Raw genomic sequence first — 27,353 nt, forward strand, 5'->3', positions numbered from 1 at the left:
CAGTCAAATTCCAGCTTTGTTAAACAAGAGACTCAATTGTCTCAATCTTTATTAAATACTGTTAAAATTATAGTGCATTCACGATAAACTATTTCCCAAAGATATATAAAACATTTGCGAGTGTCCTGCTGATCCTCTGTGCTTATTTAAATTAAACATTTGCATAATCAAATGTACTTAGAGGAGAAACATGACTAGAGAGGAGAGCTGATCTGGATCAGGCAGAACTTTTGCTGTCCGTTTCGGAGTCTGTTTCCTCGTTGCTGCTGGAAACTCTTGAACTTGCAGCTCTGGAAGTTTCCTCACAGCTTTCATGATCCGATGGCACTCCGTTCTGAAAAGGCAGACGGCTCTGAGAGGATGGGCTACTCAACAACATGGGACTTTCCTGCAGAGAGAAGATATAAAAATATGATGGAATTACTCCAAAAGAAAATAAAATGAGTAGCAAACAAGTAAATGTTTTCAATTGGAACATGTTTTAACAAATAAAAGATGACTAATTTGTAGTTTTCTGCTAAATTTATGCATAAAAATTGAAATATGACATAAGAGACTTTGTTTAAATAAGACTACGGTCAAATATCCCAAAATGCCACCAACTAAATCAGGTGTCTGCAACATGTGGCTCTTTTATCCCTCCTTTGTGGCTCTCTGGGTGAAGAAAAATAAAATAGTAATTTTCAAAAATTTGGAGATTAGCTATTACTTTAGCAACATGCTAACATTTTTGGCTAATTTGTTATCTACTGGGGTTTTTAGGATAATTTAGAGTTTAGCTTCTATTTCAGTAACAGACAAGCATATTTTACTAATTTAGTTTACTGATGAATTTTATGCTAATTTGGAGTTAAGCTAATAATTTAGCAACATGCATATTTTTTCAGTTAATTTGTAATTTACTGACGTTTTTTGGGATAATTTAGAATTTAGCTTTTAGGCCATTTAGGAGTTCAGCTAGTAAATGAGCAATGAGCTAGCTTTTTTTGGCTAATTTGGCCTCTAATTAATTTTTTTATGCTAATTTGGAGTTTAGCTTTTATTTTAGCAACATGCTAACATTCTTGGCTAATTTGTTATCTACTGGGGTTTTTAGGCTAATTAGTGTTTAGCTTTTATTTTAGGAACATGCTAACATTTTTGGCTGATTTACTGAGGAATTTTATGCTAATTTGGAGTTCAGCTAGTAATTAGGCAACAAGCTAGCTTTTTCGCTAATTTGGCATCTACTAAAGATAAAAGGTAAAAACATTTTTAAAAAATCCCATTTTGAGAAATGCTAGTTTCTTTTTATATTTTTGCTTTTGTTTGTGTCAAAAAATAGGCGCAATTCATATGATAAAAAAATAAAATAAAATAGAAAAATAAATAAAAAATGGTCATGAATGCAAATCCAAATTTCCTAAATGCTAAAGTAAGACTATGCGCTCCTTCTACGTTTTGATCATTAGGCTCTTTCACTTTAAAAGGTTGCTGACCCCTGACCTAAATGAATTTTTTTTTTGTAAATTCGTCAAGTGGCCATGCGGCAGCATTTGCAATTGGGAGGTGGCAGTTGTATCTAGCGATCCCCGCCACAGTGACAACAGAAAATTGCCAGATTTTCTAATGCTATCATCCACGACAGCTGACTGCTGCCATCTACGCGCATGACCGCGGCAACGATTTTCAGACTTCGTCGATGCTACCCCATTGCATGGTGGCAGATGTATTTGTGACCTACCACTTCCTGACTCCCCATCAGCTCCTGGATTTCACCATCCCAGCCGAGCAACTCAGCAAACTTCCGCACCGAATCCGCCAGGTCGCCCAGCTCCATGTGGTCTCCTCTCCGCAGTGGGATCCTCTCAAAGGGGCCAACGGCGTTTCTGTTCAGTAGGAGCCGCGGAACAGTGGAACGCACCGAATTTATCAAGCTGGCAAACGGCTCAATCTGGGAGCAATAAATAAATAAAATTGATCACTGAACAACCAAAAAAAGTACTTTCTATTGACAGTGATGTTACCTTGAGAGATGTTCCCATTATAATGAGCAGGTCTGCTTTCGGGAAGTCCTTTCTGTGCAGGAAGTACTTGCGAGGCAGGTCCTCCCCAAAGAACACAACATCTGGTTTGACTGTTGCAGCACAAAACGAGCATGTGGGGACGCGGTCATGCATGATGGCGTACTGTAAAAGCGAGCGGATGCAAGGCGTGTTACTGTAGCAGCAAGTGTGGTCAATGAGTCGATGTGTGTACGGAGCTGGACGCACCCGAGCCTCTTCTGCAGGATACGGAGTGTAGCACAGGTGACAGGAGGCGGTGGCAAAGCTGCCGTGGGCCTCCACCAATTTATCATCTGGGATCCCACACACTGTGAAGGTTATTGATGGCATTCAAATTCAGTATTATACTATGTTCTACATAGAAATAATTAAAGAAATGAGAAATATAATAAAAAAAATACGTATAATCTCTGTGGAGATTAAAACGTGACTCATTTCAAGCTGTTTGAGTTGAGACTCACGCTTCTCGAGTCCGTCGATGTTCTGTGTGTACATTCTGAGCAGCAAGCCTTTGTGGTGAAGCATGCGGATGAAGTAGTGGATGTAGTTGGGACGATGGCTGCCAGGATACAGAACCTTGGCTAAGGAGAAGAAGGGCTGCGGATTGTCGGAGAAGTAATCGATGTTGAAGATGGCTTCTGGGTACGGGACGTTGTACTTCTCCAAGTTTGAATAAAGACCTGTTCCTGGAGTCCTGAAGTATAAAAAAAATCTATTAAAGCTATAAAATCAGATTAGAAGGCCAGATCAAGTTCACATCAACTAGAACGTTCTCTAAACTCTTCATAGACCATCATATAAATGTCTAGATTACAGAATGTGGAACCGTCTGTCATTTTCTTTTCCTTTTAAACTCTCCATTACCAACCTGAAATCGGGGATGCCGCTGGCTGTGCTGATTCCTGCTCCAGCCACAACCACCACATTCTTACAGCGGCCGAGCTTCACCAGCCGAGCAACCGAGAGCAGATCATGAGGGGATGAAGACTTCACACCGCGTGAGGATGGGCTGCCTCGATCAGCTTTAGAGCCGGAGGTCTGACAGGCTGGCAGAGGATCACCGCTGGAATCAGACGCTTTACTGCAGAAAACAAAGAGGTGATTCCTTTTCAACTGCACGCTTCTACAGACACCTCAGAATTAGTTTTTTTTTTGCTGGAGCTGTTGTAGCACATGCTACAATGTTTTTATATCTGTCGTTTAGTGTTACTTTTTACCAACTACTCATATTTTTTGTAGCATAAGTCGTGTTTTCTAGGATAGTTTTTATTTAACATTGTTATTTTCACACTAACAACCAGTTGCCCTTTAGCAGTTGTTTCCCACTAACAACTGTAGAGGGCACTGTGGGGTTGTGTATTAGTATTTGATACCAACAGCAACGTGGAAGAAGAAGCACCGTCCAAAACAAACATGGAGGAGAATCTGATACTTCTCCTAAACTTTGATATTTTTTCATTTGCATTATTACTTTTTATTTATTTTTTTTCATCCTCAGACCATTGCTGGACAGCAAGTCATCAAACTGGTTTATAGAGACACAGAAGTACCGCTGAAAGCGTCATCATCCAACACATCTCCTGCAGTAGAAGGTAAAGATTGCCGTAAAAAACAAGACTCTGAATGATCTCATGAATCCAAAAGTGTAGCTATTCGCTGATGTCAAATGATCCACTTTACAGAAAAAAACTTGCAGCCTTGTTCAAAAACCCTTTTCTTTTTTTTATTTAAAGTTGAGAATATTTCGACTTCATCTTGTTTTCTAATTAACTTAAATATTGACAGATGACAATCACATTCTGAGCTCAAAAACAGATTTTTGTAAGATTTTTTTCCACTTTTCTTATTTTTTTTGTATTACTCCGATCCAAAAGGACTGATAATACGTTTTGAGAAAAGAAAATCTGTAATAAGTTTGGGATAAAAATCTAACTTTGTGAGAAGGTTTATTTTTTTTTCACCCATCATACATCTTCACCTTGTGATGAAGATGTCCTGAGTTTCCACACTCATGTGGCAGAGGTCTGCGGCTGGAGTTGAATCCATTTGGATTTTTTTATGTTTGCCGTAGAGGCCCTCCTCTGAGTCCTGGATCTCTGTGGGTTTTGGGTGCGCCGCCTGAGACTTGGCGCTGCGAGTGACTCTGGCGATGGGGGGGCGGACCACGCAGGACCTGGATCTGTTCATTCCTGAAACAGAAACAACTTTTATCTGGTCAGCCAAAAGAATTTTTTTTTTTAATCTGTTCATCAGATAAACATCATTCCAGCCCCCCACCTCTCTCTCTCTCTCTATTGCAGCCCATATTTAAAAAGCTGTTACACTGAAATGATCCTGGCATCCTTCTCTCCTTGGCCTGTTTGCACAGAGAGAGGCTGAAATGTTTTAAAACTGTCAATAGCGGGACAAAAGGGAGCGGCGGCAGTATATTTAGCCGGCCTCTCGGCTCCTCAGCCGCTATGCTAATACAGTCCACAGCTGTGGCAGCTTTACGCTTCAGCCAAAAGCGAAGAGCTGAGAGATAAAAAAAAAAAAAGAAGAGCGGCAGAGGTGAAAGAGAACCACAGAATGACCGTGAGTCAACAAACCCAGCTGGTAAAGAAAAGAGGATGCCCCCTAATGGCCCCCGCAAACTGGGAAGGGGTGAGGAGATAAATGACATGTAGGCGGGATTCAATAAAGATGGGGAGTGAGAAGGAGGTTTTGTTCTTGAGCCTTCAAACAGCTTAGAAGATGAGTGAGTGGTTAGAAAATGAACATTGTTAGAAAAAAAAACAGTTTTTAAAAACTTGACAGGAAGAAGCAGGGGGGTGAACTTCTCAGTTTTAAAAGACCCACTCTGATAAAAATTGTGTTTTTAGTGTTTTTAACATGTTTTGTGGGATTTTTCTCATGGTGGAAATATAAAAAAATAAAGGATTTAAATAGCATTTTTGAGTACTTCCTGATTCAAATCCATGTGAATCAAGGGTAGACAAAAAATTGCTATAAGGAAAAGCTAGCAGGTGAGACATAGAAGCTTCTACGGCAAGCTACAAGTTCCATTCTCAGCTCCATTCTGATCCAGCCGCAAACAAACAGATCCTCGTCTGAGCTGACATCTCGCTCAGAACTTCAATATTTTTCAAAATCTTTGTTGCACTGGTAATGTCAGCTTGAGGTTGTGAGGGGCTGTAAGCTATCGGGATGTAAACAGATGGGCGACGGGGAAGGGGGCAGGCATACTCCATGCCAACAGTCCCACCTAAAACTCAGACGTTCTTCAGAATTATTTCTGAAAAATTATAGTTTTAAAAAAATGTTTTAAAGAGCACTGCTTTGAAAATGGATCAAAAGATGATGGAACTTGAAGCACCTCAAAGTTCTTATAAAAGACGACAACTTTTTCTCTGCAAAACAAAGTTTTGCATAAAAATTTAGCTTCAACAACATAAACTCCAATAACATCTCTAAACTTTAGTATTTAGTACCATTTTAGTTGCCTCCTTTAAAGCCTAAAGCCCCCTCCCACATTAGCTAAATTACTTTTTCTACATCCTACAGAACTATTAAAAACAGTGGGAGGCTGAGGCTCTCTGCTTTTGTCCGCTCCCTCAGAAAGACGCTGCAGAGCCGAAGCAATAAATCACAGGCTCTGTTATTAAGGCTTCTCACAGACAGAGCAGGGAAGCAGAACACAACACCTCCACGTGATCCCGGGCCTCCGAAAGTGAAGCCACAACTGGATAAGGACTAAAGCCACTCATTTTTATTTATTTATGTCAAAAGTTACGAGGTCACAAAATCATTTCTAAAGAATAAATTGCCTTTTACGGTTTCAGAAGTTCATTCTTTTTATTAGATAAAACCCTAAATGTGCAGCAGATGCTGTTATTAGTCCTTAATGACAAATAAATCCTTGTATAAATGACAAAAGGCTTTAAACGGATTTGGGATCCCCCCCCTTCCCTCCTCTCTTAATACTGGCTCTCCCTGATCGAAAATCTGTGTATCCTATGACCGGACCACCAGGAGAGCAGCAGCTCAGAGGAGTTACAGTTATCTAATTAAAGGTGTCCCACAACACTGGGAATTCCCAAACGAGGAAACGCTTTCAATATTTACCAGAATAAAAGGGCTAAAGAGCAGTCAAGAGGAGCAGAGAAAGGGTTAAACTGAAGCTGCTGAATGTGTCAAATTATTTCAACTTTTTCTGCAGAAAGATGAAATTCTGTTGTTTTTTCTCCTAAAAACTCCAGTGGAAGCTTACATTGTTTGCTTATCAGTCAGCCTGATAAGTTTAATTGACAACTTTTATTCTGAAGTGCTACAGCATGAACTCTGCGTCTTTAAAAAAAAGGGAGATGGGGTTCACTTTAATGAGAGGCTTTCCCTCTGCAACCCCTGCGTTTAACCCCGCACTCTCAACAGAGCTGAGGACGGACCGCTTTGATCTCCACCACCCCCCCGCGCGACACTAGGACGGTAACCGGCAGCCCGGTTGTCGTGGAAACCTCTTCATTATTTAGCTGGAGAGGCAACAGCTCTATGTTCTCCCTCCCCACCTGCTCGCTAATGACATATCACTCTGTGTAGCATCTTTGTTGGCCTCTCAATTGACACAAAGCGACAAGTCCTAATTTGTGTTAGTATGTTGTTTGCTCACACAGAGAGGGGGACGGGTGGGGGGGTTAAATGCAGGTCCATGGCTAAATAATGAGTCTTGTCTGGGTTTGCCAACAACATCCTAAATTTAGAACAACTCTATATAAATTCCTGAAAGGAGTCATACATTTAATTTAAAATTATGCAAGAACATTTGTCTGTGATACCCAAAACACTATATTCAACTATGGTAACTAAAAGAATCGCTTATTTAAAAAAAAACAAAAAAGTCTGAATAAATATGAGAAATTACTGCTGTTTCATCAAGGGATGGGGGGCTTTAAATATTTGAAAAAAGTCTGTTTTTTGACTAATAAAACAATAAATCAACATGAAATTTGGTCTTTGTCAGATTTTTTTAAAAATAAGAATAATACCTGAACCACAGCAAGATAAAATGACAAGTGAAAGTAATCCAGAGAATTTCATGTAAAAAGACAGCACTGCCCCCTGGTGGACCAAGCCACTTATTACAAAAGGAAAATTCAAAGCTATAAATGTAATAAATGTCAAATTTTCAAAATTTAATGAGTTCACTTATCCTATAAGCTATTCTCCCCAAAATGATCATTCTGTTTCTCATTACTGCATCATCTTTTGCACTTTATTTCAATTGCAGGTAATGATCATTTTAAAAAATACACATTGATCCCATTTATGAAAAATGAATTATATTTTACTTTTAGTTACACTGAAAAATTAATATTTTATGTGAGCTTACTACATTTTAAAAGAACCACTCCAATCAAAATAGTGTTTATTTTAACATGTTCTTGTAGCGTTTTTCCATGATGGAGGACATATATACAGATACCGATATTGCTTGTAATTTTTGCTGCACTGATGATGTAAGGTTAGGGGTGTGAGGGGCTGTAAGCTAGCAGGGGAGAGTTTAAGCAAATGAATGATGGGAAGTAGGCGCAGACTTGCTGTGCACCGTCCCACCCACTAATCAGAGGTAAATTTCTAATGAATTATTGCAGAAACTTCCTCCTAGAAAAAATTGTTGGTTTTTTTTATTTTGGCTAAAAACGGCATAATCATGAATTAAAAGAGCACTGAGAACGCTTTGAAAACAGATTTAAAAAATCACAAGAGTGAGAATTTATAAAGGTCAGTTTCGTAGTGTTCCAAAATTAGAATCAAGCAGACCTTCGACCCAATCAGGAAAATGCTGATTCACAGTAATGAAGGTTAACCATTGCTCAAGTTACTTTAAGAATTTAATCATGATAAGAGCTAGTAAGAGATACATTTTCTCTCTTTATTGGCTGCAGGCGTCCTCACCGCTTCTTTCTGCAAAACACACCTGATGCAGGTAATCAGCAGCAGGTAGAGCATGGATGTTTGAGGGTGTGACCATGTGCCAAGTCCTGCTGGAAAATAAAATGACATTCAGCTAAATAGAGGCTTTTATTCGGCCTGTCAGTAAGGGGGGGCGATATAAAGCACTCTAGAATTTCAATGGAGAAGAAATGATAATGAATAAAAAAAAATAATAATAATAAAAAAATGCCTCTTAAAATGGGTAGTGAACATGCGCTAGCAAACAGTGGAAAAAGAAGAAGCCCCTTCCTGCTTGTTCAGTGTGAACACCATGGGCTACACGAGCTCTTGAATGTACATCAAATCCTCAGTGTGTTTGTAGCACAACAGCGGAAACTTCACACTGAACATTAAGAGCCGTGGAGTCTACACTTCCTCAGACTTCAGACTGGGATCAAGATTTCTAAATTTAACACAAAATTGATTTTTTTTCCCCAAAAAAGGACTTCAGACCATTGAGCAACAATTCACTGTTTTTCTTTCTTTGTGATGCCTTCACAAATTCTTGAATCAGTTTTGTTTTGAAATTTTGCTAGTGCGCTTTTCTTTTCTTTTTTTTTTTAAACACACTTTATAATTCTACTTAATTTTCTGTTTAAATGCTAGAAAACATGTGAAAACCCAGCTTGTTTAGGAATGACCATTTGAGGCTTGACCTCCTTGTGAAGGATGTTAATGACCGTCTTAATCTGTCAAGTCAGCAGTCTTCCCTATGATTGCATAACTTAATGATCCATCCTAAAAGGCTCTGGGGGCCTTTGCAGGGGTTTTGAGTTTAACAGCTGAGAGTGACATCACAAGTTTCCACAAATGCACTTTTTCACAGTAATTAAATCTGAGAATTTTAAGTTTTTATATTTTTGTAAGGAATAACCTCTGAAATGACAAGAAATGTAGCTTCAAATATGTTTAATCCATTTGTAATAATTCTATTACAACTTTCTGAACCGGCTGACACAAAAAAATACTATTTTTTAAATGTATTTTATTTGCTGATTAGAAAAATTACATTAAATCCTGATCTGGATATCAAAGCACGGTGGTGGTTCTATGATGGTTTGTCTGTGGGATTCACTTATTTTAAAGAAAAAAACCTGACACGCAACTGTAGACTTTAAGACTGTAAATACCTGAAAATAAAAAACATATATAGGTGGCAGACATTAAAAATACATACATAATGGTAAAATCATTCAATCATTTCTGTGATATTGTCACATTTGACTCATCTTGGACATGATCCAACAAGAATGACAGCTTTTTTTTATCATAAGTTTCTCCTTTTGCTCCACAAACATTCAGGCCCGACCAGATTTTGGGCGAAACCTTTTTTGCACCATCATCCTGCATCAGATTTTACTTTCTACCAATAAATCTGTTAAAACAATACTAACTAAAAACAAAAAACAAAAAACAAACAGACAGTCTTAAGGCAATAACCCCTTTCTTTCGAACACTAACACATGTGTTCAATCTGAAAAAAATAAGCATTTCTCAAGTATTTTGAGGCCATACAATGATTTTGTGCATGATTTGTGCTGCTCATGCAAGCCCCCCTCATGTTTTAATAGGAGAATCTCTACTTTACTGGAAAGACTATAAGATTGTGACAAACTATTCAGAGCCTTGAATTGTTCTGAAACAGTCTTTGCAATATTTTCCCATCATATTTGTATTTCTTTCTGATTCTTTGTCTCATTACCAATTCTAACTAAAATAAATCAATGAAGAAATATGCATTTATACTTTGTGTAAAATGATCTTGAATTTAAACAGCCTTAAAATGGCTACTCGCCTCTTTTTACATTAAATTATTAAATATATTAATTAAGGCAGATTTACTTGATAAATCTATGAATATTCAGATTTACACAAATTAAATTAAAATAATGACAGTTTGATAAATCAATGTAAACAGTTCAAATTGATCAAAAAATGTAAATTATGATAAAATTGTTTAAAAAAATGAAGTGTCAAGTTTTTTGGTTTTGATATTAAATACATGTGGTAAGAGCAGAGTTGTCCTGATTTAATATAGCAAATTGGTACGTCATTACATCACTGCTTTTTATTTTTTTTGTTTAGTAAAACTTTGATCAAAATGTTTGTGTTAAATTTTAATCTTTATTTCAAAACTCGCATTGATATTTTGTTAAAAGAGCAAAACTACATTGAAATAAAGTTTTTATAATATATTTGTACCCAGTACTTTTGTATTTAAAATCTCCAACAATCTGGAGATGACAATCTGCCTTATGATAGCTAGAAAATTAACGGTTTAGCTTAGAAAATGAATTTATTTTGAAAACAAATATATTAAATTAACTAAATTTTACAAAGAAAATAGTAAGGCCCTCACCCATAATCGATGCATAATTATTCAATCAAGTTTTAAGTCAATTACCTGCTTAATGGCAGACTGCAGAGGTTTTTTTCTAATGATGAACGGACGGACACGGATGACGCCAGATGCTGGACCGAACCGGATCTTTTTTACATCCACACAGGAACTCCACGCGGGTCTTTACGTCCCGAGACGGAGCGGGTCCTCCACCAGCTGCACCTGCCAGGTAACAGATAAAAACACAGCAGGCACGAAATCTGCGTGGAACCCCAGCATAAAGTTTTGCAGGCGTCTGATCCCGTTTCCGGGTGCCGAATAAAAAGTCACTGCGAAAAGGGGCGGGAAACGGGAACGGAGATCACGTGACGATCTATTTCCGCTTTTTAAAAACAATGTTTTTTATTTTTATATATTTTTATATCAATTTTATTCAACTAGATAGGCAGTAACATATTAAATCCACTTATGTAACGTTTTGTAAAATATATATATATATATATATATATATATATACTCCTAAAAGTATTTTTACTTCACCAAAAACAGTTAAAGGTTTACATTAACAGGTTTAAAACTTTCAATAGGCTACAACTACCTAATTGACTTTAGAATATGAGAATCGTTGCCATATGAGCAAAAAAGAAAACAAATGTTCCCATTCATTCACATGAAAAATTCCAGAACTGAGACATATGTGTGGGTGTTGGTGTGTCTATATGAGTGGTGTTTAAAACACATTGTAACATCCTCCAATATTGGTGACAGTCTATGAGTAAACAACTTAAACTTGTTCAATTCACAGACCATGATGCTTCCACCTTTCAAACAGACTTTGGATGAACTCCCTCCTCTCCCTCACTTCAGGAGCTGAGGGGGTGGTATCTCTCCACGTAGGTATATAGTCCCATTTAGATTAAGTCTTTCCAAAAGAGTCCTTTGTCATCGTGCAGACAGCAAGAGAATAATAAAAAGGACCTGATGGCACCTACTCCAGATTCCACAAGTCCAGTGTTGGGGTTATGGAGCGTGTCAATCTGAGGGGGGTAGACTCTGGAATCCCCTTCATCTTTACCCTCTTTATTACAGACTTCAGGATTGTGTTTTGGAGAAAATTTCTGATGACTCTGCCATTGTTAGGCTTATCACTAATGTTAACAATGCCAATTACAGGTGAGTGACACAGGACTCTGTGGACTGATGTGAGCAGAACGGCGTGGGAAGACCTAAGAGATGGCGGTGGACTTCTGCAGATCATGAATTGCTTAGGTGAGAAAAAAAAAAAACTGCAGACAAAAAGGCCAAAAATGTTTCCACACCTCTGTCTTCAAATAAACTGCATACTAAGCACCCTGATCACTTCCTCCTTCCTAACACTAGATGGCAGTAAAGGCTTAAGACCCTCACTTGTTGCTCACATTAATTGAACATTTTAGCTTTGTTTCATTCAAAATATAATTTAAGTTATAGCAATGATTTTATCATTTGTTGTCAGCATTATTGATTATTTTATTTTCAAAAGGTGGTTAATTTAGGAAATATAGTTAACAATAGTTGTGTTAATATCAAATATTAAATAATGAAATATTGATTAAAAATCTCACATTTAAACCACTTTTAATCAGACTGGATAAATAATTACTTACAGGACTTAGCTTCAGCTTTTGGTGCAAATAAGTGTTTACTCTAAATATGTTCACCTATTCTCATCTTCAAAAATGGTAGAGAATGATGAAAATGTTCAGTTTTTTTATTTTGTTTACATTTTATTCAATTCATAAGTCGTTTCAAACAATTATTATTTGTAAAGATTTTTTTTATCCAGGCATAGAACAAATTCAGTTCAGATATATGCCTATTAATATGAAAATTGGTCTGTAAATAGGAGAGCAGTTATTTTTCACAATAGTAATCTAAATATGCGGATCCTCATAAATGCAGAAAAGCAAAAGCCTGACATGGAGAAGCAGGCGGAGAACGATGCTGTAAGCTTAGAACTTGATGGCGCTGTCTTAGATTACACTTACTCCATTTTTTACTCCACAGCAGTTATGCTCCTCGGGTCTCTTCTCAATGCAACATCGTGAACTCATGAATATTTCAATGCTTTTTATCTTCTGGACCGCCATCCAACTCAATTGGATAAAGGGGCGAATGGGGGGAGGGGGGGTGATGATAAAGATTGTGATGTGTAAAAATGAGGGACAGTGTCTAAAAAAAACCCCAGCTACACCTGCCCCTCCTCACCAGGAATGAATGAGTTATGAGATGGAGAGGAGTTCTCAGAGGCTTGTTCAGTTCAGCTGGAGACGGATGGGAGATCACAATGCCTTAGGACGCCAATCTGGACGCTTTCATCAGCTCCTGGATCAATACTTTGGAGATGAATCGAGTTATGACATAAATTAGTTTTTTTAGACATTTTTTTTGCACAATTTCCTCACTTTTCCTTTTTCCAAAAGGTGGGGAAGTCCTCGTCACCTCTCAGGGACGTTTGGCACCCCTGAACAGTGGAGCCAAAACCCAGTGCCACAAATTAGGAAAATGAGGGACAGCTTTTAGTGGATGTTTGTTCCTGTTCTCGGATCAACTTGTTTGCAATAGGGATCTTTTAAAAAAAGGATTATTATTCAAAAAGAAGCTAGAAGAAGAAAAATGCCTTTTAGTTTAGGAAGCTTGAAAGAACAGGTGTTCAAACCTGGGAAGGAGGAGGTGAAGAACTCGGTTGGGGATTCTATGGGAAAGCTGCAGAGGTGAGACACTTTGTAAATTAGCAAAAACCCAGCAAATCTATGCATTAAAAATAAAAATCCATAAATGATTATGCTTTTGTTTTCTTTTTGTCGCAATCGCTTCAGACATTCAAGCTAAGAGTACTTGAGCTGTTGTGACGAACATTAGCAGGAGAGTTCTCAGAGATCCCAAAGATTACTAAATATTTGATTCTTGACATCCTGGTGATGTAATCGCATATTTTATTTCAGGACATAAATGCATTTTTCATATCTGATACATATTTCACAGAAGGAGCCGTGTGTCTTCCAAACATATGGAAAACTGTTGCAGTTGTAGGAGATAAAGGACTACACAGACAATTTCCTGCAAAAAGACACATAGTTTCATACTTGAACTTGAAAAACATTATTAGTTTTATTTTATTGCACTGAAAAGATTCAAGTTGTTCATGATCTAACTTGAATACTATCAATAAAGACAATTTATTGCAAAAAGTGAATTTACTTGTAACTCATACATGTAATTTTAAATATAGTAACATTGTTTTTTAGAGTATAAATTTATTTTTTGCATAGAAAAATTATCTTATAGCTTATAAATCTAAATAAAATTAACCTTTTGACTTTTTTATTGCTAAAAAAATCTTCCAGACATATACTCCATCTGATGTCCACAGGTAGAAACTTTTATTTTGAACACCTTGCCTAAAAACTAATGAGATCTCATTAGAGCAGGTGGAACAGAAACTTTTGTTCAGTGATCTTTTACCTTGTCACTCCAGTCCCAGGTGTTGTTTTATTCATGCGCTGCCTTATCTCTTTGTTTTATGATCCAAAACTTCCAAGAACTTATCATAGTAAAATAAAGGAAGAATCTAAATTCAGACTAATGTTTTATTTGTCTGTGCTCCTCAGGAAAATCGATGGCAGCAACGTTGAGAACGAGGACAACTTTGAGCTGACAGAGGATGGTCGTCCCGTGGCGTCAACGCCACGTCCGGCCCCTCTGCTGGACTGCAGCTGTGGCGGCCTGCCCAAGCGCTACATCATCGCCATCCTCAGCGGTCTGGGCTTTTGCATCTCTTTTGGCATCCGATGCAACCTTGGTGTGGCCATTGTGGAGATGGTGAACAACAACACGGTATACATTAATGGGACTCCTGTGCTTCAGGTAAACGGAATGGAAAAAGAAATTGAAAGTTTTATTTTTTAAATGATTCTCAAGACCTGGACATGTAATAGATCTCACTAAATCTGTTTAGTAATACTAATTCTAAAAACAATAAGGAAACATTTTATTATTTTTAAATATATTTTGTTATAAATATATGTTTAAAATACATTTTCTAAAGAACAGGCATTAATCTTTTTCAACAATTTTTTTATTTTTACAATTTAAACTAGTTTAGATGTTTGTTACACAAAAAATTGCAATTAAAACGTTTTTGGATCATCGTTAACCTTCTACTAATAAAAAGGAATTTAAAACGTTGTTTAGTGTTTGGTAGATTTCAAGAATTCCTACAAATGAAATTTGTGATGGAGCCTCTAAAATATGCATTTATATTATTTAGGGAGTTTCCTCATTGATGATGTTTAATCAAGAAATGAAAAAGGAGTAAATACAAAAACCTTGAATGTTAAATATTTCCAGGTTGCCAAATAAAGTCAGATTTTGGGATTATAACCTTGCTGGACCTTGATTGACAGGGGTGATAACACATTATCTCCTGAGTCACTCCTTAAATTTCGGAAACAATTGTCATCCATTACTTTGAATAAACCTTTAGAACGTATGGACTTGTCTCTCTAGAGCAAATGTGGGCAAACTTTTTGACTCGTGGGCCACAATAGGTTCTAAAATTTGGAAAAAAGGCTTGAAAAGGAGCAGTGTTTTGGTAATCCACCTCATGAGAGAAAGAAATCTGGTCAAAAACTTGCTTTAATTTTGATTTTAAATGAATACATGTATTTTAAAACTGGATTTTTTTATTTCAAAACCATGAGTTTTGTTCTAATTTTGGTGCTAATTGCACTGATGGGTTGATGGCCATCAGGGAAAAATACAAACTTTGGAAAAATGCTGCGTTTCTGTGGTGTTTGGAAAAATGACTGTCTGACTCAAAAATCACACATAAATGTCAGAAAAATCAACAATATGTTCCAACACCACATGAAAGCAGAATCAATTTCTGCTCCTAAATAAACGTCAATGTATTAGCAGTGCACCATCTATGGGGGAGACAACAGAATTACAGGGAATAAAAAGAATTAGGATTAATAATATGATTTTTTCCAGCACGGTGGGCCATGTTAAAAAGTTGTTCCCACTTATTTACAACTCTTTCACTCCGCTTTTTTAGATCAAATATATAAGAAGTGATCAAAAGTTTTAACAAAGCATCTGAGAGCTTTTTAAACTTTATAAGCAAAATATGAAGCTTAATCTTTGGATTGAATTAAACAAACTCAGGGCTTGATGCCAATTTTAAACTTAACTGCCTAATCTTTTCAATTATAATGATAAAATCTGTTTGCACAGCCAATGTTTTTAATTGTAGTGGTTTTTAAACAATATGTAACAGTCAACCATTTTAATTTGATTAAAAAATGTAGAAATTTTACTGAAGTCCTTCGATTTCTTATCATTTCCTCAATTTTTTGGAACTAAGTTAGTGAAGATCTATTTCATTTGATGCAAAGAATAGAATTAAACTCTGATTAAAACTCAATTTTTTAAAATAAGTTGCAGTATCACATGTTCTTCCTCTACAGAGAGCCCAGTTTAACTGGGATCCGGAGACAGTGGGGCTGATCCACGGCTCCTTCTTCTGGGGCTACATTGTTACTCAAATCCCTGGAGGATTCATAGCAAACAAGCTGTCTGCAAACAGGTTATATGCCATTCAAGATATTATTCTGTTTTTATTTTATTGTGACCGTTCTGTTTGATTCATTTCCATCGACCCATTTTGACACCTAACTGTTGCGGTTTGCCCCTATCAGTTGTGAAGCTCCACTAAACACGGCCGGGGCATCTTTTAGTTGAGGATTAACACGATTAAGTGTGTTCGGAAAGGAAGAAAAGACCGAACGGATTAAGTACAAAAGGGTGGTGAAGGGGTTAACGCTGTTGGGCATGGTGAGTGGTGCTGATGGAGCAGATAACGGTCCTGTAATAAAAGCTTCACAGGAAAAGAGGACGCGTCACTGACAGAGTTAATAATGAAAGATCCTGCCTCTGATTTCTCTGTGAAACAGCAGCCGCTGGAATATTACAAGTGTCACTTACACACTGTTTTGGAAAAAAAAAAAGAAGAAGAAGAAGGAAGGTTTGAGGTGCTGGAAGAAAAACGGAGGGGAGTCCTGCTTCATAATCTTGATGGAGCAGAAATTTACGAAGTGAATGGAATGTCTTTATCTCAGTCGGTGAATGGCAGAGGAGGGAGATCTGTCTCATTATGAGGCCGACTGCAATACTTTGACAGTCACACAGCCTGTCAGTGTCTTCCACCGGCAGCAGAAGCTGGATTTTGTGTCTGGATTTCACCTGGTTTGGACAATATAGCAAAAAGTGAAAAATATTAGTTCAACATTTTCTAATTAGGCAGCTTGAAATATCACAGAGAAGAAAAAAAAAAAATAATTGTTCAAAAAATATTTACTTTTACTACAAGATCCTAAGAGTGACTTTAATTGCAAAGTTAAATATTTTAAGAAACTAAAACAGCTCATTTATTTATTTTTTATTTGGTAAAATGAGACACATCAATAGAAAGATCTATGGTTAAAACTAAAAAACGACTAAAATCTGTGATAAAACTTTAGGTTTAAAGCTGTTTTATTTAAATATGTACCACAGAAATAGGTAAGTATGCTAGATAAAGCAAAATTACAGAATGCAGACGGTTTTATTTCATTTCATTTCTTTTAAATATCAAAACAATCAACACAAATTCAACCCATATCCAGTATAATCTTTAGTCCACGTAATCTGAAAACAAACATCCAGCAGAACCAAAATTTAGGGATTGAGTTGAGATGTCTTCTTGACCAGCTGGAAAACAAAAAACAGAACCAAAAAGATTTTAAAAAGACATTCAATTAGTGTAGAAAGGTGGAAAGTTATCTGCATCATCCTGAGTTTTTAGCAGGCCAAGCCACACATAACTAAAGAAATAGGTCAAGCAATATGTATATATATATTTGCTGAATAATCAGAAAAACAAAAGGCATGGTAAAAAGTGTGTCTACCTTCTGAGCTGTTTCCCCTGGAGAGGATCCAGAAAGCTCAGCGCTCTGCTTCTCATTCTACTTTAAAAACCCCAAATCCCAGAGAGTCTTAGAGCACGAAGCTCCTTCCTGAAAACATGGAACAATAATCCCCCTTTCCATCTCGTTTGGTGGAAAACTGACTAATTAGTCCAACTAGGATCCTCTTTCCTGTCATTATCCGAGGTTTAAGCTGCAGAGGCTTTAAGAAGAAATGCACTTTTTATAAATGTTTAATGAATACTGTTAGTGATCAACTTAGTCCTGTTTTAAACACACTTATGGAGTCGTTTTTTTTTTTCTTCTACAGGGTCTTTGGAGCTGCCATTTTCCTGACATCAGTGCTGAACATGTTCATCCCATCAGCAGCAAGAGTGCACTATGGCTGCGTCATGTTTGTTCGCATCCTGCAGGGCTTGGTAGAGGTATGATAAAAAAAATAAATAAAAATAATTAACATAAAAAGAAAAAATACCAAAAAACGGAAAATGGAGTTGACAAAAAACATTCATTTGTATTTAAATAAATATGTAATTGATCAAATTGATCATATGAACATAAAGTTTACTTTTTTTTCATTATATCTTTCATTACTTTAATATTGTGGAGAACATTTTTCTGGATAGAGTTGATTCCAAATTGCAAACTATTATTTTTACATTCCAGAAAAATCCTGTTCTGTAAAGTCCAAATTCTAGATTTATACATTTTGACTCACATCTCCTTCCATCTCGTCTATGCCAGGGTGTCACCTACCCAGCATGCCATGGGCTGTGGGCTAAATGGGCGCCTCCGCTTGAACGGAGCCGGCTGGCCACCACATCTTTCTGTGGTAAGTTCCGCCTTTGGTTACTTTTAAAGGGAAAATCACAAATAAACCCGATGAGTCAAACAAGTCATGTTCAGTTAATGGACTCAAGAGCTCATTTGTTTTTCAGGTACACTTCTGTTGAACATGAAGTGCATAGGTGCTTTTAAAAGTGGCACCATGACAACCCATGAATCAAAACCTTCTTGACGTTGTCTGTAAATGAACATTCTCTGAAGAAGGTTCTCCCTTCATTCACCTGAATGGAAGTGTCCAAAAAGCTCTCCATACTCACCTCCACAAGGCTGTTTAAAAGAGCTGTTAGTGACAAACACACTGGGAGGCTCCTGTGTGAAAGGGCAGTGCTAATGACATCAAAACCCTGCTGTAAAAGCTTGTTTGAAAAAAGATGGAGCGCATTTTATGATGGTTAAATAGTAAAGGAGAAAGAGTGAGAATGAAACCTGTTTTTCGCCCAGGATCCTACGCTGGAGCTGTAATCGCCATGCCTCTGGCTGGAATACTCGTTCAGTACGTCGGCTGGTCGTCAGTCTTCTACATTTATGGTAAGAAGACAGAACAAGCCCATCTCTAATTATTATTATTATTTTCTTAATTTCCTTTTCTGTTCTGGTTTAGAACTGTGGTTTGAATTTTATTGCTCATTAATTTTCAATTTTTATTGTTTTGTAAAAACTTGATTATTTATTACACAAGAAATGTGGCTTTTAGGATGCATGGTGGTGTAGTGGTCAGCACTCTTGCATCACAGCAAGAAGGCCCTGGTTTGAATCCCTTTCTGTGTGGAGTCTGCGTGTTCTCTCTGTGCATCATGTGTGAGGTTTCTCTAAGTACAATCTAAAAATACATCCTTTATTGGTTAATAGGTATGTCTAAATTGACACCAGGTGTGCATGTGAGCGTGTCTGTTCAGGGTGTAGCTCCACCTTTGCCCAACAGTTGCTGGGTTGACCTCGTGACCCCAAAAGTGATTCAGAGGGTTATAATGATGGATGGAAGAAAGGAAGGAAGAATGAAATGAAAGAAGAAAGAGGAAATGCAAGAAAGGAAATAAAAAAATAGGGCCTCCTGCCAATTTTACCTCTGAAAAACTCAAGTAGCGCCCCCTAGTGTTGAAAAAGCTCACCCAGTCTTAAAATATTGACAAAAACTTTTGTTTTTTTGTTAAAATTACATTTATATCATCACTGTTTTTGTGCAGGCAGTAATGAAAAAAAATATGAGCTCAGAATATAATTTGGTTAATATTTAGAACAATTTTTGTTAAAGATTGTAAGAGGCTATTTCTAGGAACATGTTTTATTCAATCAGTCTTATAAACCATCTGATCCCCTAATTCGGATAAAAAAAAAAAAACAAAAGAAAAAAAGTATCTTTATGATTAAGCCATTTCAAAACGTGACCGTTTAAATTAAATTAGATAAATTCTGTGAGATTGTGTTTATTTACAGCAAATTTACACATAAAAGAGTCAATTAATGAATTACGTGTTGAATCTTAAGGGATATTTGAATATGCAGTAAAGTTTAATGGACTCTTTCTATGTTTGGATTAAAATTTAATGTTTATTTTTATCAAGAGAGATTCTTGCTCAGTGTGATTTCTGTTTTAATTTGACCACTTTAGTATTCAAAACTGCATCAGAACTGTATTTCAGTTTGATTAAAATGATTAACAGTTACACAGATGTCACCCATTGGCAAGCATGTTTTAATAAAACACCAGTCTGATGTAGCTGTGATAAGAACTTTTGATTTATTGATGTAAATTAACATTTTCCTGTCTCGCCTGTGTGAGTCACGCTGGCTCCATTTTTAATAATGAAAATGACTGTGGTCCAGAGAAGGTCTGTGCTTGAAATAATAATACTGTCCTGTCCTGAGATGCTGCACAAATTAAGACAAGTATCTTCAGACATATTGGTACAAATAATGTTGTGTTATCTGATTTCAAAGGTGTTTTTGGGATTCTATGGTATGTGATGTGGCTGTTGTTGGCCTATGGAAGTCCTGCTGACCATCCCACGATCACTGAGGAGGAAAGACTCTACATCGAGGCCGCCATCGGTGAGACGGTCAACCAACTAAGTGTAACTGAGGTGTGTATGTGTCAAGATAACATCCATCAGTTTGACTGTTAAAAAAATATAGTCATGACAAACCTAACGTACCTCTGTTCCCCAAAATCAGAAATTCAGAACTCCGTGGCGTCGATTTTTTACCTCCATGCCGGTGTATGCAATCATCGTGGCTAACTTCTGCCGCAGCTGGACCTTTTACCTGCTACTCATCAGCCAGCCGGCGTATTTTGAGGAAGTATTCGGCTTCCCCATCAGCAAGGTTGGCCTCAGAGTTTCAATAAACCTAACTCACAAATTAGGTCCAATGCCTCAATTGCCCTGATTGTTTTTTTCAAACTGCCTCAAAGAATTTTAGAGTCAGTTTTTAAGATTTTTTGTTGTATTTCCATGGCTCTCATGAATATGATTGTAGAACAGCAGAAAATAGCTAATACCGACATGTGGAAGGGAACAAAATCCTATTGACTCCAGTATTAAGAAAAAAAAATCTGCATTTTTAGTCTGCAAACATGTTTTGATGCTTGTTGCATTGTTTCATATGTATGCAATATGTATGGAAGTCATTTTTAATATGCATAATTGCTGTTTTCATTTTTTTGATTGGCAAATGATGGTCTACGGTGGCCAAGGAGGGTCACAACACTTTAGATTCACAACACAAAACACTACAAGTAGTCACAATACAAATACAAAATAACCCAAAGCTTTAAAAAATTAACTAAAAAAATCAACTCCCAATACAAAAAAAAAGCCACTACACAGAAATTTATTGTAACTCACTACATGAAAAAAATAACTCACAACACAAGCAGAAACATATTTCTACTTTTAGCGCAGTTAATCACAAAATAAGACTTTAGTATCTCATTAGGGTAGGGCACTCACTGCATTTGTAACTTTCTATTACCCAATCAGCCCAGTGCAAATTTCAGAATAAAAGCAGTGCACTTCTGTTGTAGGTCAAATTTATGTTTTTACATAATGTGTTGAGTTGTGAGTTGATTTTTTGTGTTGTGAAATATTTTTTTCCTGTTATGACTATTTGTAGTGTGTTGTGAATTTATAGTGTTGTGCTGTGACCCCTCTGGGCCACCATAATGGTCTCATGGAAGTTTACTTTCTCTGCCCAATATGGGATCATCGTTGAGTTGGGGAGTGAAAGCTCAATTCAATATGGCCGTTTCACTTCTTATTTTTTCTTTTTCAAAATAAGGGGGTTTTTTTTGTCCCTTGTTAAAGTGTCATACTTTGAGATACAAGCAATCCCATTTATGGCTAGATTTTTTTTTACATTTTTTATTTCATAGATGGTTTGATCATTAAAGAAACTAGTCTTTTTTCATTGAAACTCAAATTTTCACAGGGTTCCTTCGCCATATTTGTTTTTTACCTCAAGCCCTCAAATATTTTAATGGCAGCCAGCTCTGAACTGCCAGGTCAGTTCTCTGTGAGGTCACTTCTGTATGTTTTCCTCCTTTTCTCTGTATTTTATTAAATTAATATCAATGGATTCTCAAATGTTGATTTTTCTAATTTCTTCCCTCTTTTTCAATTAACTGATCGCTTGATCTTGTCCTCCATGACCCATAATGTGTTATTTATTTAGTTTCAATTCTCTACATTTGTATTTCTTATGAGCCACAACACGTTTTCTGTTCTGTATATTTTTGGATACACTGTCAAAGTTAAACTCTAATTACTGGACTTGTAAAGGACTAACATTCCAGATTCAAGCTAACTGTCTCGCCCGTGTGAATACCTCATAGGTGGGGATCCTGTCTGCTGTCCCCCACATGGTCATGACCATTGTGGTTCCTATTGGTGGACAGCTGGCTGACTTCCTGCGCAGTAAGAAGATCATGTCTACCACAAACGTGAGGAAGCTCATGAACTGTGGAGGTACGCTGGTCTCAACCTATTCTCTAGTTAATGACTTGTTTGATGTCATTCTCAGGAGCAATGTTGTTCTGCTTTGTTGCAAATATATATTATTTAGTTTGAATACTGTTAGTTTGTGTAAAAGTCAAAATTTAGGATTAAAAGCACTTTTACATTAGGGTTAATAATCTTCATCTAAATTTGTTTTGTTGGCTTTTCAACTTTATTTAGTTAATGTGAAAAATCACTAAAAAATACACAAAAAACTAAGGCTTTACGTTCTCTTGCAAGTGAATCTTGGTTTGATTTTCTGACAGTGTGAGGACAAACATGCTATTTAGAGGACCAAGAAGCAGAAGTGAACCAAAGATAGTCATACCCTGGTCCCCACGCATATTTAAATTTGCTGGAAAAGGTTGTTTCATTCATGAAACACTGCAAAGGCCCACTCCAATCGTCTTTTGATCTATATTTTGAAGTGTTTCCAGTGGATTTCACATTAGGATTTTGCTGTTTTTAGACAGAATCATAAAATCTGTGTGGGCTTAGCTTCTGCAGAGCAGAAGGAATTCACAACAAAATGTTCTGCTTTTTCAAACAGTATTTTTTGTCTATCTGATTCACAACAATTTGAATAAATAAATAAATACTCAGAAACGGAATTTTAAGTTTTTTTTCATTATATATATTTGCTTTATCATCAGAAAAATGCTTCAAGTACATGTTAAAAACACCAAACACACGCATTTCATTGGAGTTGGTCTTTCATCAGTTGGTTTTATAACATTTTATTTTAGATTTACTCCTTAGTTTGAGAGTTTATTAGTTTACGACTTACCAAAGTTTGATAATTGACCGTCTTAAATGCTTCCTTGTGTAAACTCATGCTCTTATGCTGTCAGGTTTTGGGATGGAGGCCACTCTGCTGTTGGTGGTTGGATTCTCTCACACTAGAGGGGTCGCCATCTCTTTCCTGGTGTTGGCTGTGGGCTTTAGCGGCTTTGCTATTTCAGGTACTTTTCCCATCAATGGAATAACTGTTTTACATAGTTTATCTTTCATTAAATTGTTGTGAAAGTCACCAAAACCTGGCCGTTTACTATCAGGATAATCAAGTCCAAAAAGGTTTGAAGCTCACCTGTGGAACATACGCTGTATTTTCAGGTTTTAATGTCAACCATCTGGACATTGCACCTCGCTATGCCAGCATTTTGATGGGAATTTCAAATGGAGTGGGAACTCTTTCTGGAATGGTGTGTCCCTTGATTGTCGGAGCTTTGACTAAAAACAAGGTATGTTACTATTTTTTTTATTAAAATGTAAAATATATATATATGTATGTTTATGGAACCTCATTCGAACACCATGAAATACTGAACAGTGTCAGTTTGTAAAACCACTTTTAAGTGAATTCTTGACAGATAAGTGATTCAGTCTAAAACTTTTATGGTCAAAATTGGTTATTTTCCTTTCATGTTTTTGGTGCATTTTAGTTTAAGCGAACTCTCCATTTTGCACACTGCCAAATCACCTTTCTAGAGTGTCTCTTTTTCTATAGGACAGTAGATTTAGTGAGCTAACAGGAGCTTGTTTATATTCTAGCTATCAGAAAAAATGACTTTTTTCTTTACTTTAATGTTCAGAGGAGTACAAGGTGGAAATGTGTCTTCATTTGATTTGATTTTTTTTATTTTGACTTTGATTTTGTGCAGAAGACTGGCAAACACACTTGTGTTTGTAAGATGTTTTTCAGGAGAATGTACATACAAGTTTTTTTTGCAAATCGGTTTTTAATTGGATAAACTTGCCAAGTTATTTTCAGTGTGATTTAGATCATAGAAAGATTTAACTTTTAGATTTTCGTGGTTTCTCTGAGCATGTCAACTCTTCTTAATCCAGACGGATCTAACTGCAAACACAAATCTAAACGCTTTTATTTTGTGAACTTTTGAGTTTTAGATAAGATATTAAAGAACCCACTCCAATAAAATAGTGTTTTTGGTGTTTTAGCATGTGGCATGTTTTTCTCATGATGGATGACATATATAGAAATATTTAAGATTAAAACTGCATTACTGAGTATTTCTTTATTCAAATTATGTTGGATCAGGGGCACATGAAAACCTGTGGTTAGAAAAAGTGAGACAGCAACTGCCATCTGTGGGCCAAAGTCTCCTTTCTCTGCTCCAATTCAGATGTATCCACTTGCAGACAAATACATCCATTAACATCTTCATTTTCCTCGTCTGTGCTGCCATCTGGTTCCAAATTGTACAACTGGATAACTTCAGGAGTGCTTGCAATTTTTGTTGCTACGCTAATGTTAGCTTGGACTTGTGAGGTGCTATAAGCTAGCAGGAAAGCATGTAAACAAACACTGTCTGAATTTCCCTCCTAATTCCTAAACTATATAGTGAATATCTAGTGCCCTGGATTTTAAAAGCACTTTGGACACCATGCTCACTATCCTAAGAGCTTATGACGTCACTGATTTCACGATGTGAAGACCTAATCAATATGAGCATCTTATGACTACTTTTTATGAATTCACAGTGTTACAATGATAACTTTGATTAAAAAAAATGCATTCAAATACTTTTTAAAAGGCAAAAAGTGTTTAAACACGATGAATTTTGGTCTAAATTAGCCAATCTAGTTAGCATCGATACACTGTTTTTTGCAGAGAATTCTGGAAAATTTCCAAGGCACTCGATTTTGGAATTGTAGATTCAGACAAGACTTCAAAATGGCGAACGGACTATATAGCCCACTACTTTGTGAGTAGTGAAGTAATTTGGACATAGCCAAAGAGTTGATAGGAACTTAGCCGAGGTTAACTGCTGCTCTGCAAAAACACATGCCTCGAAAAGGGATATAAGCTATTATATTTTGGCTAAAAGCTGCATAATCATAATTAAAAGACCACTAGAAATGCTTTTACAATAAAAAAAAAAAATATATAGCTGGATTTCCCTCCCTCCTTTGAAAAAATGTACAGTTTCTTTTAAAAAAAACACTTTAAAGTTATTTATTGACATTTGAAAATATTTGCATATTGTCAGTTCTGAATTTTTTTAATACATTTTATGCACCAGTTTTTTGTTTTTTTTTAAACAGGGTTTCATTCTCAAAAAATCCACCAAAATCATGAACTTATTTTAGTCTCATGATCTGAAATATTTTTTGGGGGGGACGAGTGTTTCAATGGCTTTTAAGCTGGCAAGTACATCCATATATAAATTATCATACTATAAAATGTAATAGACTCACAGCAGCTTTTGTATTTCAACTAAGAACAACGTTGTTTTTCAGCCACTGACTGGACATTCATTCCTTCTCCCCACAGACTCGTCTGGAGTGGCAGCACGTCTTTATAATTGCCTCCATGGTGCACTACTCAGGGGTCATCTTCTACGCAATCTTTGCTTCAGGAGAGCAGCAGGACTGGGCCAATCCCGAGAGCTTGAGCGAGGATAAGTGCGGCATCATTGATGAGGACGAGCTGGCCGAAGAGTCTGAGCTGAACATGGAGAATGCGTCGGCTCCCAAAAGGAGTTATGGAACAACAGACAATTCATCTGGTAGAAAACTGGGCTGGAAAAAGAAGAAAGGGGCAACCATGCAGGAAGAGGAGGAGCATTATGAGAACGGGGACTACCAGAACCAGTACCAGTGATATAGAAAAACAACCACATTGGACTGAGGACTCTTAAAAACAGTCAAAGTTAGGATCCTGTGGAAATTTAAAGAAAAAGTAGCAGCAGCTTCAACATTCTCCTCTTAATCAATTCACCTGTAAAACAAAGAGCCCACAGAAAAATATAAAAGTGTAACTAAAACTGAGAATAATTATATTAGATTACCACAGAATAAATCACCGACAAGAACGTGACGAATAAGAGGCCGAACAATAAATGTTTGCTCACCTTTATAAGTAATAAAGCAGAAACTTTCATCGACATCAATGGACTGATCTGTACTAAACATGAGAAACACATATCAACTTTTATATCAATTATCTATGTGAAGGAAATGTCTTTTTTTCTTTGTCAGCTATGCAACATAACAAAAGAGCATTACATGAATGTGAGGATCGGTGCGAGTGTAAATGTTGTTGGCTGCCTTCTGTTGCCCCTGTGTATTTGCTGTAACTGAACGACTGCCCTCTGATTGTTGTCCTGCAACGCGTCTTTGCTTCTTCATTTGTTTGTGATGCGGTTGGATGTTAGCTTTATCAAGTTTTGAGCACTGAAACACGACAGATATTAATACAGAGCTCAGAATCCAGACTTTTCTGTGCGATTTCCAAAATTCCATAATCATGTACAGTGGTGTTTAACTATAACAGAAAGTAGGAAATCTGCACTCCCTGTTTATCGAGGAAAGAAAACTGTTTTGTATAGTGAAAATATTCTCTTAATGTTTTGTGAGAGCATTGATTTGCACATAAACCCACCAGACATGTAATAAACTGCATTAAAATACAGCATTGATATTGTGAGAAGACTGTAAATTCATGAGGAGCTTTTGATCTTCTTTTGATCTATTTTAAAATAGGTATTTTAATTATGATTATGCCCTTTTTTTGCCCAAATAAAAAAAAGAAAACCGGTCGTTTTCTCGGAAACACAGTTTTGCTTGTATTTACAAGTAATACCTTGGAAGAAATGATCAATATTAGGCGGTTTTTCAGAGAATATGAAGGAAAGCACAAAAGCTTTTCTTTCACTCATGGTTAGGGGTTGGATTAAGCCATTTTTTGTTTAGCCTTGTGTTTTGGATCTGATAATGTGATGCATTCATCTTGACATCCATTAGGACCAAGTTTCCTGTGTCTTTGTTGCTCACACATCCTCAAACCATCAGCAGTCCACCTCCGTGCTTCACAGTAGGGATAGTGTTATTGTCATCATAGGCCCGTTGACTCCTCTCCAAATGTTTTTGGTTGTGGCCAAAAAGTTCACTCCATACTACTTTGGTCTAGCAGTTTGAAGGTTTGTCTCTATGCTGTTTGGCATATTGTAAACGAGCTGTTTTGTGGCGCAAAGAAAGGCTTTCTTCTGGCGACATGATCGTGCAGTCTGTTGGTTTTCAGGTGCCACTTTCTACTTCTTGATCAAAGTTTGAACACTGCTGATTGGGATTCTCAGTTCTTTGGATACCCTCATATCCCTTTACTGGTTTGTAAAGTTCAGTTACCTTT

At 36.7% G+C, this 27,353-nt stretch overlaps 2 protein-coding genes across 5 annotated transcripts; one reads left to right on the top strand and one right to left on the bottom strand.

Annotated features, from left to right (window-relative positions):
* Positions 1-15: 15 nt before the first annotated feature.
* si:dkey-103i16.6 (SIRT1 domain-containing protein) lies at positions 16-10,651 on the bottom strand. 3 transcript variants are annotated; one of them, XM_036212470.1, is made up of 9 exons: positions 10,420-10,651; positions 7,999-8,065; positions 4,024-4,234; positions 2,914-3,126; positions 2,507-2,739; positions 2,253-2,353; positions 2,007-2,168; positions 1,724-1,933; positions 16-388 (listed from the first exon to the last, which is right to left on the bottom strand). In XM_036212470.1, the coding sequence occupies exons 3-9, from the start codon at positions 4,230-4,232 to the stop codon at positions 218-220; spliced, it is 1,299 nt and encodes a 432-aa protein (XP_036068363.1). In that variant the 5' UTR covers positions 4,233-4,234; positions 7,999-8,065; positions 10,420-10,651; the 3' UTR covers positions 16-217. The 3 variants fall into 3 exon arrangements, with proteins under 3 accessions (XP_036068363.1, XP_036068364.1, XP_024137917.1); XM_036212471.1 differs by lacking the exon at positions 7,999-8,065 and having other exon boundaries at positions 4,024-4,249; XM_024282149.2 differs by lacking the exon at positions 7,999-8,065 and having other exon boundaries at positions 10,420-10,650.
* An 82-nt stretch (positions 10,652-10,733) lies between these two features.
* On the top strand, positions 10,734-26,643 carry slc17a8 (solute carrier family 17 member 8). 2 transcript variants are annotated; one of them, XM_024280791.2, is made up of 12 exons: positions 10,734-13,109; positions 14,007-14,262; positions 15,867-15,985; positions 17,674-17,788; positions 18,108-18,195; positions 18,651-18,737; positions 20,148-20,290; positions 20,382-20,531; positions 22,039-22,171; positions 23,053-23,163; positions 23,315-23,442; positions 25,497-26,643. In XM_024280791.2, exons 1-12 carry the CDS (start codon positions 13,012-13,014, stop codon positions 25,824-25,826), a joined length of 1,758 nt encoding a protein of 585 aa, XP_024136559.1. In that variant the 5' UTR covers positions 10,734-13,011; the 3' UTR covers positions 25,827-26,643. The 2 variants fall into 2 exon arrangements, with proteins under 2 accessions (XP_024136559.1, XP_036068362.1); XM_036212469.1 differs by having other exon boundaries at positions 10,734-11,625.
* Positions 26,644-27,353: the final 710 nt, after the last annotated feature.

This window comes from Oryzias melastigma, linkage group LG6, assembly GCF_002922805.2.
Source record: "Oryzias melastigma strain HK-1 linkage group LG6, ASM292280v2, whole genome shotgun sequence".
Lineage (NCBI taxonomy): Eukaryota > Metazoa > Chordata > Actinopteri > Beloniformes > Adrianichthyidae > Oryzias > Oryzias melastigma.

Coding starts and splice junctions, on each gene's coding strand:
- slc17a8 (XM_024280791.2), top strand. CDS start 13,012: ATGCCTTTTAGTTTAGGAAGCTTGAAAGAACAGGTGTTCAAACCTGGG. Junction 20,291..20,381: donor ACCAACTAAGTGTAACTGAG/GTGTGTATGTGT, acceptor CCCCAAAATCAG/AAATTCAGAACTCCGTGGCG. Junction 23,443..25,496: donor GAGCTTTGACTAAAAACAAG/GTATGTTACTAT, acceptor TTCTCCCCACAG/ACTCGTCTGGAGTGGCAGCA.
- si:dkey-103i16.6 (XM_036212471.1), bottom strand. CDS start 4,232: ATGAACAGATCCAGGTCCTGCGTGGTCCGCCCCCCCATCGCCAGAGTC. Junction 2,354..2,506: donor CATCGACGGACTCGAGAAGC/GTGAGTCTCAAC, acceptor TAACCTTCACAG/TGTGTGGGATCCCAGATGAT. Junction 1,934..2,006: donor TAATGGGAACATCTCTCAAG/GTAACATCACTG, acceptor TATTGCTCCCAG/ATTGAGCCGTTTGCCAGCTT.